The following is a 12,149-nucleotide window of genomic DNA, read 5'->3' as shown; positions in this document are numbered from 1 at the left end:
TGCCTGTCTGCGTGTCTGTGCCTGTCTGCGTGTCTGTGCCTGTCTGCGTGTCTGTCTGTGTGTGTGTGTGTTGGTCTTGCCAATGTAAAGGAGCCCACACTGAGAACACCGGACCTCTGCGCTTTCTGTGCCCAGGCAGGTCACCATTGAAGTTGCTATGCCCACTGTTTCAAGCAAAGGACTTGATGGGCTGAATGGCCACCTTGTGTGCTGTATAATGATGTGCTTCAATGGAGATACCTTCCTGCAATCATTGATAATGCCCCATCTGGGGCACTGGGCAAACTCTGGGCCCGGCACTTTGGCACGGACCATGTAAGAATAAACAGGGGATTAACTAAGAGGCCAGGGTTGGGTGGAAACAGTTGGGGAGAGAGGCCGGCCATTTACAGCGGCAGGCCCTGTGGAACATCACGGATAAGGAGCAAACATTTTCTTGTACATTGCGAGTTGGGATCACGGACGTTACCTGAACAGGTGACGGAAATTGACCCAATATGGATTTTTGAAAGGTAATAAGACATAGTTGAGGAGGAAAGAATTTGTAGGTAAGAAAGTGTGGGGATAAGAAGGGAGCTTGCATGGGTATGTCGGGACCAAAGATACTAGAGGAGCAAGATGAACCACTCCGTTGAAATCGCCCATACTGAAGTGTAGTGCGCAAAGGAGTGTAACGGCCACCATTTTAGTAAGCAAAACCAGCCGTCTGCTATGCCTCTCGCAGTGTAATCAGTGTTTTGGGGGAACAGTATGTGTGATGATACCATTAAAATGCAGAATATATCTCATCTATCAATTCACAGATTTTTGTTATTTTTCTTTTTAAATGTTTCTGCAAGTTTCTGCCAACTAAAATGGCGCCACGACGTACTACGGTTTTTAGGGTCGACGGGGTATGTCGGGACCAAATGGCCTCCTCGAAGGATTCACGTCTCAAACTCACGACATAACCAGGGGCAAAGTGCCGTGACTCACCAATGGCACGCAGGAAGTCACCGTACAGGCAGAAGGACATGAGTGGAACAGGGAGCTCTCTCAGCCAGAGTTTAAGCACTCCCGTTATGGCGTGAATGTGGTACTGCTCGAGGAGAACCAAGCCTGGATCTGAGAGACACAATAACACCACGCGTTACATTCAACGACAGGAATCTGCAGGGGCTAAGAGTTCATAAGTTCATTAGTGACTGGAGCAGAATTAGGCCACTCGGCCCATCAAGTATACTCCACCATTCAATCATGGCTGATCTATCGCTCCCTCCTCCTAACCCCATTCTCCTGCCTTCTCCCCATAACCCTTGACACCCATACTAATCAAGAACCTATCTATTTCTGTCTTAAAAATATCCCTTGACTTGGCCTCCACATCTCAGTTTTAAATGCCCCCCCCCCTTTATTCTTACTGTGGCCCCTGGTTCTTACTGTTCTTACTGTGGCTCCTGGTTCTGGACTTTCCCCCAACATTGGGAACTAACTTTCCTGCATCTAGCTTGTCCAGTCCTTTTTATCTTTTTTAATAATTTTTTACTAATGTACTAATCAAGAATCTATCTGCTTTAAAAATATCCACTGACTTGGCCTCCATAGCCTTCTGTGGCAATGAATTCCACAGGCTCACCACCCTCTGACTAAAAAAATTCCTCCTCATCTCCTTCCTAAACGAAAATCCTTTGATTCTGAGTCTATGACCTCTGGTCCTAGACTCTCCCACTAGTGGAAACATCCTCTCCACATCCACTCTATCCAGGCCTTTCACTATTCGGAAAGTTTCAATGAGGTCCCCTCTCATCCTTCTAAACACCAGTGCATACAGGCCACCTGCAGATTCAGGGGCAGTTTCTTCCCAGCTTTTATCAGCCAACTGAACCATCCTATCACCAGCTAGAGAGCGATCCTGGCCTCCCATCCACCTCATTGGAGACCCTCGGACTATCTGTAATGAGACTTTACTCGACTTTATCTTGCACTGAACGTTATTCCCTTTATCGTGTAGCTGTAATCAAGTGCCGTCTTTCCGCTGACTGGGTAGTGTGCAACAAAAGAAGCTTTTTACAGTAGAGTACCCATGACAATGAACTAAAGCTAAAATAGAAAGCTAAAACAAATCTGAAACTAAACCCTAAACTACAACTAATCTACAAGGATTACAAGGAAATTTATTAGCCAAGTACGTAAGAACATACAAAGGTAGACACAAAATGCCGGAGTAACTCAGCGGGTCAGGCAACATATCGGGAGAGAAGGAATGGGTGACGTTTCGGGTCGAAACTCTTGGTCTCGACCCGAAACAGCACCCATTCCTTTTCTCCCGAGATGCTGCCTGACCCGCTGAGTTACTCCAGCATTTTGTGTCTACCTTCGATTTTAACCAGCATCTGCAGTTTTGTTCCTCAAGAACATGCAAAGAATTTGATTTGCCATTTTCAGTCAAACCAAGAAAAAGCAACAAGACACACAACTACATAAAATTCAACCTAAACATCCGCCACAGGGCGCTGTGACAGAAGGCAATAAAGTCTTATCTTCTTCCCAGCTAAACTAAACGACCACTAAACGACAACCAAATGACCACCAAACGACCGCCAAACGACCACCAAACTACACGACAGCAGCAAGGTTGGTGGAGGACGATCAAGCCCCTGAACCCACCCTCGTCCAGAAGCTGGCGTAACTCCTTCATCTTGTTGGCCGCCCCGGACTTGCGGTAAATGCCCTCGGTGTAGAGTCCGTGCATCTCCACAAACTCCAGCAGCTTCTCCAGCACCACCGGTACCGTCTGGTTCTCGTCCGTCAGCTGCGGGACCTCCACCCCGAAATGCCGCAGCGCCCCGTCTGCGTCATTCTGTCCACGGGAAGGAAACAACGGGTGAGGCGGGTGCGTCTCGATACCGCCCTGGACGGCTGGCTTGGTGCAATGGCATATCAACTGGGGCACAGCTGGGAGTTCTTTTGTTCATAAAATTGAAAGGAGGGGGTGTGGTGGCGGGGCAAGCAGTCAGCTCCGACAGAACCCAAACAGAGGTTCGTTGGGGTAGCATCACTGTGAACTAGGGTTGCCAACTGTCCTGTATTAGTCGGGACATCCTGTATTTTGGGCTAAAGTGGTTTGTCCCGTTTTGGACAGCCCTTGTGCCATATTAGGTCCGGGGGCCTCCGTAGACCCGGAACCTGTAGGCCCGGACACTGTAGACCCGGAACCTGTAGGCCCGGACACTGTAGGCCCGGACACTGTAGGCCCGGACACTGTAGGCCCGGACACTGTAGGCCCGGACACTGTTGGCCCGGAACCTGTAGGCCCGGACACTGTAGGCCCGGACACTGTAGGCCCGGACACTGTAGGCCCGGACACTGTAGGCCCGGACACTGTAGGCCCGGGCGCCACCTAACGGAGCGGGAGTGGGAGCGCGTGGCCGCTGGCTGGGTGAGGTCACGTGGGGCGCGGGACGGTGACGTCACCCTTTGTCCCTTATTTGGGAGTGAGGAAGTTGGCAACCCTACTGTGAACAGGCAGAGTGGTCGGCATGGGGGGGGGGGTGTGGAGAATCGGCCAGGAACCACAGCAGAGGGGCAGGCACAGAACCAGCCGGGAAGCACAGACGGATGATCAGCCATGAACACATTGAATGGCGGTGCTGGCTCGAAGGGCCGAATGGCCTCCTCCTACACATATTGTCTATGTTTCTATGACAGATGCAAGGAGAGAGGAGTGAATCGGCCCAATGAGGGAGTGAAGCAGCACGTGTAAGGAGGCGGTGCATTGGGGGGGTGGGGTGCATTGGGGGGGTGGGGCGCATTGGGGGGGGGGCGCATTGTGAGGGTGGGGTGCACTGTGAGGGTTGGGTGCATTGGGAGGGTGGGGTGCATTGGGGGGGTGGGGTGCATTCTGAGGGTGGGGTGCATTGGGAGGGTGGGGTGCATTGGGGGGGTGGGGCGCATTGTGAGGGTGGGGTGCACTGTGAGGGAGAGGTGCATTGGGGGGGTGGGGTGCATTGGGGGGGTTGGGGGGGAATTTTGAGGGTGGGGTGCACTGTGAGGGAGGGGTGCATTGGGGGGTGGGGTGCATTGGGGGGGAGGGTGCATTGGGGGGGTGGGGTGCATTGGGGGGGTGGGGTGCATTGGGGGGGGTGGGGTGCATTGGGGGGGTGGGGTGCATTGTGAGGGTGGGGTCATTGTGAGGGAGGGTGCATTGGGGGTGGTGGGGTGCATTGGGTGGGTGGGGTGCATTGGGGGGGGGGGGGTGCATTGGGGGGTGAGGTGCACTGTGAGGGTGGGGTGCATTGGGGGGGTGGGGTGCATTGGGAGGGTGGGGTGCATTGGGGGTAGGGTGCATTGTGAGGAGGCGGTGCAGGCAGAGCAGTGCGGGGCTGCGTTAGAAGCACAGAAACATAGAAAATAGGTGCAGGAGGAGGCCATTCAGCCCTTCAAGCCAGCACCGCCATTCATTGTGATCATGGCTGATCATCCACAATCAGTAGCCTGTGCCCAACTTCTCCCCATATCCCTTGATTCCGCTAGCCCCTAGAGCTCTATCTAACTCTCTTTTAACTCTAACTCTATCTATCTATCTAACCCAGTGAATTGGCCCTCCACTGCCCTCTGTGGCAGAGAATTCCACAAACTCACAACTCTCTGGGTGAAAAGGTTTTTTTCTCCCCTCAGTTTTAAATGGCCTCCCCTTTATTCTTAAGACTGTGTGGCCCCTGGTTCTGGACTCCCCCAACATTGGGAACATTTTTCCTGCATCTGGCTTGTCCAGTCCTCTAATAATTTTATACCTCTCTCTATAAGGTCCCCTTCTCATTCTTCTAAGCTCCAGTGAATACAAGCCCAGTCTTTCCAATCTTTCCTCATTGTGACAGTCCCGCCATCCCGGGGATTGACGTGGGTGAACCAGCGCTGCCCTGCGCTGCGTGAGGCTCTAGTGCAAGGGCGCAGCGTCTCACGGCACCAGCACATGGGCCCTGGAGCTGCACGTGGGCCCTGGGCCATCTTTGTCAGCCTCGCAACAGGCCGTGTGAAAGTGCGCACCTTGTTACAGCAGGACTGGCAGGCATGTTGAATCTTGACCAAACACTTCTTGTGACACGTCATCTTGCAGGCTGGGGACAGAGAGCAAACCATTAGGCAGTCGTCATCACCCAGCAAATAAATCCCAGCTTGGTGGGGGGGGGGGGGGTCCCACAAATAAAATCCATCTTCCCCGTGCAGAATCCTGCACAGCTCGACATCGAACACACGGTCCAGCGAAGGAACGAGGCCACTCGGCCCACAATGCCTGTGCCGAACATGACGCCAAGGTCAACTAATCTCATCTGCCTGCACATGATTTATACCCATCCATTCCCTGCACAGCGTGACTACTATCTCAATACGTCTTCAATGTATCTGCCTTCACCACCGCCCCGGCAGCACGCTCTAGGCACCAACCCCACCCCCGCCTAAAAAAACAATTGCCCCCGTACATCTACTTCAAACTTTGCCCCTCTCCCCTTAAAGCTATGCCCTCTAGAATGATTGAGAAGAGATAGAAGATATCTTTTGTCATTCAGTTTGATTAAACTTTCCACCCAACTGGGAAACAACCCCGGATCAATAATTGTCACCATGGTCAGGCAATGAGATAGCTGTGGACCCGAAACGTCGACTGATCCTAGTTCCACGGATGCTGCCCGACTGGCTGAGCTTTTCCGGCATTTTTTTGTTTTCTTCCAGATTTCAGCATAGAGATGCATCATGGAAACAGGCCCTTCGGCCCACCGGGTCCGTGCCGACCAGCGATCATCTTGCACTAGCGTGAGCCTACACACGCTAGGGACAATTTACATTCTTTACCGAAGCCAATTAGCCGACAGACCCGCACGTCTTTGGAGTGTGGGAGGAAACCGGAGCGCCCGGAGAAATCCCACGCGGTCACGGGGAGAACGTACAAACTCCGCACAGACAGCACCCGTAGTCAGGATCGAACCTGGGTCTCTGGCGCTGTCAGGCAGTAACTCTACCGCTGCGCCACCGTGCCGCCTATCAGCAGTTTTTCGTTGACTGCTTTTTTGTGGTTTTTTAGATAAATTACAGCAATGGGAGTCTTCAGTCAGTGGAGACTGGAGATGAATGGGGGCATGTCTGACAGAAACCTGTAAAGGAAAATTCAGAGTACAGAAGAGAAGCAACATGTGTTAACTCACTCTCAATCATATGAATCAAAGAGTGGGGGGGGAGTAGGGTTGCCAACTGTCCCGTATTAGCCGGGACATCCCGTATTTTGGGCTAAATTGGTTTGCCCCGTATGGGACCGCCCTTGTCCCGTATTAGGCCCGGGGTCAGCTGTAGACCGGGGGGCAGCTGTAGGCCCGGAGTCGCTGTAGGCCCGGGGGGCGGCGGCTGTAGGCACGGGGGCCGCTGTAGGCACTTCATGTGATTCACAGCCAAGGCCAACCGTGATGGTGTGAGGACGCACTTACTGCAGCAGAGCAGAGCCTTCTCCATAGGCCAGATGTAGGACGAACACTGCTCACAGGACTGGCGGATGTTCACCTGGTAGTTGCTGAACATGTGCCCGTAAACCTCCTTCTGAAACAGTGAAGGCACCAAAGTCACAACCCCTCGATCAACGAAACAGTTCATTAGGTCATATCATATCATATATATACAGCGCGGAAACAGGCCTTTTCGGCCCACCAAGTCCGCGTCGCCCAGCGATCCCCGTACATTAACATTATCCTACACCCACTAGGGACAATTTTTACATTTACCCAGTCAAATTAACCTACATACCTGTACGTCTTTGGAGTGTGGGAGGAAACCGAAGATCTCGGAGAAAACCCACGCAGGTCACGGGGAGAACGTACAAACTCCTTACAGTGCAGCACCCGTAGTCAGGATCGAACCTGAGTCTCCGGCGCTGCATTCGCTGTAAAGCAGCAACTCTACCGCTGCGCCACCGTGCCGAGCAGAATTAGGCCATTCGGCCCATCAAGTCTACTCCACCATTCAATCATGGTTGATCTATCTTAACCCCATAACCCCTGACATCTACACTAATCAAGAATCTATCTTTCTCTGCCTTAAAAATATCCATTGACTTGGCCTCCACAGCCTTCTGTGGCAAAGAATTTCACAGATTCACCACTCTTCAAAGTGTTTTTTAGTTTAGTTTAGAGATACAGCACGGAAACAGGCCCATCCTCCCACCGAGTCCACGCCGACCGGCAATCCCCGCACACCAATACTATCCCACACACACCTGGGACAATGTTTACATTTATACCAAGCCAATTAACCTACAAAAACCTGTACATCTTTAAAGTGTGGAAGGAAATCGGAGCAAACCCACGCAGGTCACGGGGAGAACGTGCAAACTCCGTACCGACAGCACCCGTAGTCAGGATTGAACCCGGGTCCCTGGCGCTGTGAGGCAGCAACTCTACCACCGTGCCACCTTCCATGGCTACTCTGGGGAAATGGCCACAGGGCATAAACTAAACTGAAGCAGACACTAACTGTACTCTGATGTCTCCAAGCTTACATGACGTTGCAATGGAGCATATACACTAGAGCACTGGACCAGAGCATGTCGTTCAGGCAGGTTGGCAATCCCAGGGCAAGGAGGGACTCCGAGCAAGAACTCACGTTTCGATTGCGTTTCTGCCTCTTCTTCTGGGATTTTGTTGGCTGGTGGAGTGAGGAAATAGGTCGACAGTGAAAAAATAGCTCATCAACCCTCCCTCGCCACCTGTAGTTAATACCTAGTCACCCTGCTGGTAGCATCCATATATACCTTCATTCTCATCTGTCCCAGTCCCACCCTCCCCACTCTACCACACCCCCCCCCATTAGACCCTCCCCCCACACCCAATACACCCCCCACCCTCCCCAGCCCACCCCACGCCCCTCCCAACCCCAATACACCTTACTGCCCCCCTACTCCACCCAACTCCCACCCACTCTCCCCAGCCCACCACACCCCCCAATAGACCCTCCCCCCACACCCAATACACCCCCCACCCTACCCCACACCCCCACCCAACCCCAATACACCTTACTGCCCCCCCTACTCCACCCAACTCCCACCCACTCTCCCCAGCCCACCACACCCCCCAATAGACCCTCCCCCCACACCCAATACACCCTCCACCCCACCCCCACACCCCCACCCAACCCCAATACACCTTACTGCCCACCTACTCCACCCAACTCCCACCCTCCCCCCCACTCTCCCCAGCCCACCCCCCCCCCCCACACCCAACCCCCCCATACACCTCACTGGCCCCCCACCCCCAGTCCCCTCACCCCCACTCCACCCCACCCCAACTCCCCCCCCCACACCCACTCCACCTCCACTCCCCCCACCACCTCCCAGGGCAGGGTGGGCAGATTTACTTTCAGCGCCTCCATCTCCTCCTTCCTGGAGTATCCCCGGGCAAACTCGTCCAGGAGGGACTGGAAGAGGTTGAGCACGAACTGCACCTCTGTCTTCTGCCTCTCCCCCACCAGCCTGCCCAGGAGCTGCTGGTAGTTCTGCAGCAAGTCCCGGTAGCCCACGTGGGTTTGCCCGTTCTGGAGACACAAGGACAGTGGGAGAGAACAACGGGTGAGATTACGTCCCTTGCTTCAAGCACCGCGAGACCGAGATTCGCTGGGGCGCCCGTGAAGCCCCACGCCACCTGCCCGTGCCGACCCCACCATAACCCCGCCGGCTACCGAGCGCGGGATGGGCAGGGCAACGGAGACTGTACGTTCTCCCGGTTTCCTCCCACGTCAAGTGTAGTATGTGTTCTTATCAGTTTAATATCTGATCCATCCCTTATCCTTGGGCGGTCACGGTGGCGCAGCGGTAGAGTTGCTGCCTTACAGCGAATGCAGTGCCGGAGACCAGGGTTCGATCCCAACTACGGGTGCTGTCTGTACGGAGTTTGTACGTTCTCCCCGTGACCTGCGTGGGTTTTCTCCGAGATCTTCGGTTTCCTCCCACACTCCAAAGACGTGCAGGTTTGTAGATTAATTGGCTTGGTAAATGTAAACATTGTCCCTAGTGGGTGTAGGATGGTGTTAATGTGCGGGATCACTGTTCGGCGCGGACCCGGTGGGCCGAAGGGCTTGTTTCCGCGCTGTATCGCTAAACAAAACATACAGCTTGGTAGGTTAATTGGCTTGATATAAATGTAAAGTTGTCCCTAGTGTGTGTTTCACACGTAGGGTAGTTTCAACGTACGGGGGTCGCTGGTCGGTGCGGACTGGGTGGGCCTGTTTCTCAGTATCTCTAAACTTAACTAAACTGCAATCAGGAGGCAAAAACAAAAGATACTAGAGGAGCAAGATAGACCACTCGACCCTAAAAACCGTAGTACGTCACGGCGCCATTTTAGTAGGCAAAACTTGCAGAAACATTTAAAAAGAAAAATAACAAAAATCTGTGCATTGATAGATGAGATATATTCTGCATTTTAATGAGACCATCACACATACTGTTCCCCCAAAACACTATTTACACTGCGAGAGGCCTAGCGGACGGCGGGCTTTGCTTACTAAAATGGCGGCCGTTACGCTCCGTTGCGCACTACACTTCAGTATGGGCGATTTCGACGAAGTGGTTCATCTTGCTCCTCTAGTATCTTTGGTCCCGACATACCCATGCAAGCTCCCTTCTTATCCCCACACTTTCTTACCTGCAAATTCTTTCCTCCTCAACTATGTCTTATTACCTTTCAAAAATTCATATTGAGTCTATTTTCATCATCTGTTCAGGTAACGTCCGTGATCCCAACTCGCAACTCGCGAACGGCGGGTTTTGCTTACTAAAATGGCGGCAGTTACGCTCTGTTGCGTATTACACTTCAGTATGGGCGATTTCGACGGAGTGGTCCATTTTGTTTTTCTAGTATCTTTGGCAAAAACTAAGACTGATGGAGGGTAGTGGGTGGGAGGGGGGAGGCTGGCGGCTGGACTCACGTGCACGGGGTACATGCTCTTGAGTGTGTGGCGGAATTTCTCTGTCACGCTGATGAACAACATCTCAATGTTCGACTCTTGGGCATCTCGGGAGATGAGGTCGTTGACCTGACAACAAAGGAATCTGGTCAGCACATGATGGAGCAACTGAGAGGGGGAGAGAGAGGTGGGAGAGAGAGAGAGAGAGAGAGGGGGGGGGGGGGGAGAGAGAGGGGGGGGGAGAGAGAGAGGGAGAGGGAGGGGGAGGGGGAGGGGGAGAGGGAGGGGGGGAGAGAGAGAGAGAGAGAGAGAGAGAGAGAGAGAGAGAGAGAGAGAGAGAGAGAGAGAGAGAGAGAGAGAGAGAGAGAGAGAGAGAGAGAGAGAGAGAGAGGAGGGAGAGAGGAGAGAGAGAGGGAGGAAGGGGGAGAGAGAGAGGGAGGGGGAGGGGGGGAGGGGGGAGGGGGGCCGGTTTGGTGGCAAGCTCCAGAGGTCGTTGTGCGCGGGTCTAATCCAGCTGCAGGGTCCCGGCCCACCTTGTTGAGCAGGAACTCGTCCAGATCTTTGAGCTCGTTGGCGTTGGTGATCTTGCGGCCCACGTGTGCGCCCCATTGCATGGACGCAGTGGTGGCGTTGCTGATCTTAATGCTGCGGCTTCGCTTCACCTTGGTGGTGGGCTCTTTGGCCGAGCCCATGTACGGGTGCTGGGTGGAATGGGCCATCGGCAAGGTGGCAGACTTACCCATCTCTGGCTCTGCAAAGACAAAGACCAACGTCCAAACAAAGTCCAACCAAAGTCCAGACAAAGTCCGACCAAAGTCCAGACAAAGTCCAGACAAAGTGTGTAAAATCATGAGAGGAATAGATCGGGTAGATGCACAGAGTCTCTTGCCCAGAGAAGGTGAATCGAGGACCAGAGGACATAGGTTCAAGGTGAAGGGGAAAAGATTCAATAGGAATCTGAAGGGTAACTTTTTCACACAGAGGGTGGTGGGTGTATGGAACGAGCTGCCAGAGGGGGTAGTTGAGGCTGGGACTATCCCAACATTTAAGAAACAGTTAGACAGGTACATGGATAGGACAGGTTTAGACAATAGACAATAGACAATAGACAATAGGTGCAGGAGTAGGCCATTCAGCCCTTCGAGCCAGCACCGCCATTCAATGCGATCATGGCTGATCACTCTCAATCAGTACCCAGTTCCTGCCTTCTCCCCATACCCCCTCACTCCGCTATCCTTAAGAGCTCTATCCAGCTCTCTCTTGAAAGCATCCAACGAACTGGCCTCCACTGCCTTCTGAGGCAGTGAATTCCACACCTTCACCACCCTCTGACTGAAAAAGTTCTTCCTAATCTCCGTTCTAAATGCCCTACCCCTTATTCTCAAACTGTGGCCCCTTGTTCTGGACTCCCCCAACATTGGGAACATGTTATCTGCCTCTAATGTGTCCAATCCCCTAATTATCTTATATGTTTCAATAAGATATGGACCAAACGCGGGCAGGTGGGACTAGTGTAGCTGGGACATGTTGGCCGGTGTGGGCAAGTTGGGCCGAAGGGCCTGCTTCCACGCTGTAACACTATGACTCTCTAACAAAGCTTTTCAATTCTAGGAAAAGACCAAACGCTCCCACAGTACTGCTACTGATAATGATGCGATCAAATAAGAAATGGGATCAATGTAAGACTGAATGTAAATCGGCACGGTGGCACAGCGGTAGAGTTGCTGCCTCACAGCGCCAGAGACACAGGTTTGATCTTGACTACGGGTGCTGTCTGTACGGAGTTTATACATTTCCCCCCCGTGACCTGCGTGGGTTTTCTCCGGGTGCTCCGGTTTCCTCCCAACACTACAAAGACATACAAGGTTTGTAAGCTAATTGGCTGGTAAAATTGTAAACTGTCCCGAGTGTGTGTAGGATATTGTAAGTGTGCGGGGATCGCTGGTCGGCATGGACCCGGTGGGCTGAAGGGCCTCTTTCCGTGCTGTATCTCTAAACTTAACTGAACATGTTTTGGTGCCATTTTTGGTGAAAGTCAGTGGGCCCAAAGCTCGGCCTAACGTCCTACCACAACCAGAGAGCAGTGCTGAACTACTATCTACCTCTCTGATGACCCTTGGACTATCCTTGATCGGACTTTGCTGGCTTTATCTTGCACTGAACGTTATTCACGTTATTCCCTTATCACGTATCTACCTATACACTGTGAATGACTCAACTAATAATAA

The 12,149-nt window shown here is 52.8% G+C and overlaps 1 protein-coding gene across 1 annotated transcript in view; it reads right to left on the bottom strand.

Annotated features, from left to right (window-relative positions):
* LOC144606985 (unconventional myosin-IXb-like) overlaps positions 1-12,149 on the bottom strand; it is a 119,630-nt gene that overhangs the window by 12,770 nt on the left and 94,711 nt on the right. The window contains 8 exon segments of the mRNA XM_078423486.1: positions 976-1,104; positions 2,647-2,839; positions 5,026-5,096; positions 6,456-6,564; positions 7,624-7,665; positions 8,374-8,550; positions 9,943-10,050; positions 10,455-10,672. Coding sequence (XP_078279612.1) covers positions 976-1,104; positions 2,647-2,839; positions 5,026-5,096; positions 6,456-6,564; positions 7,624-7,665; positions 8,374-8,550; positions 9,943-10,050; positions 10,455-10,672 — 1,047 coding nt within the window.

This window comes from Rhinoraja longicauda, chromosome 28, assembly GCF_053455715.1.
Source record: "Rhinoraja longicauda isolate Sanriku21f chromosome 28, sRhiLon1.1, whole genome shotgun sequence".
NCBI lineage: Eukaryota > Metazoa > Chordata > Chondrichthyes > Rajiformes > Arhynchobatidae > Rhinoraja > Rhinoraja longicauda.
Note: the sequence above shows the minus strand (reverse complement) of the source record. Positions and strands in the feature narration are given on the sequence as shown.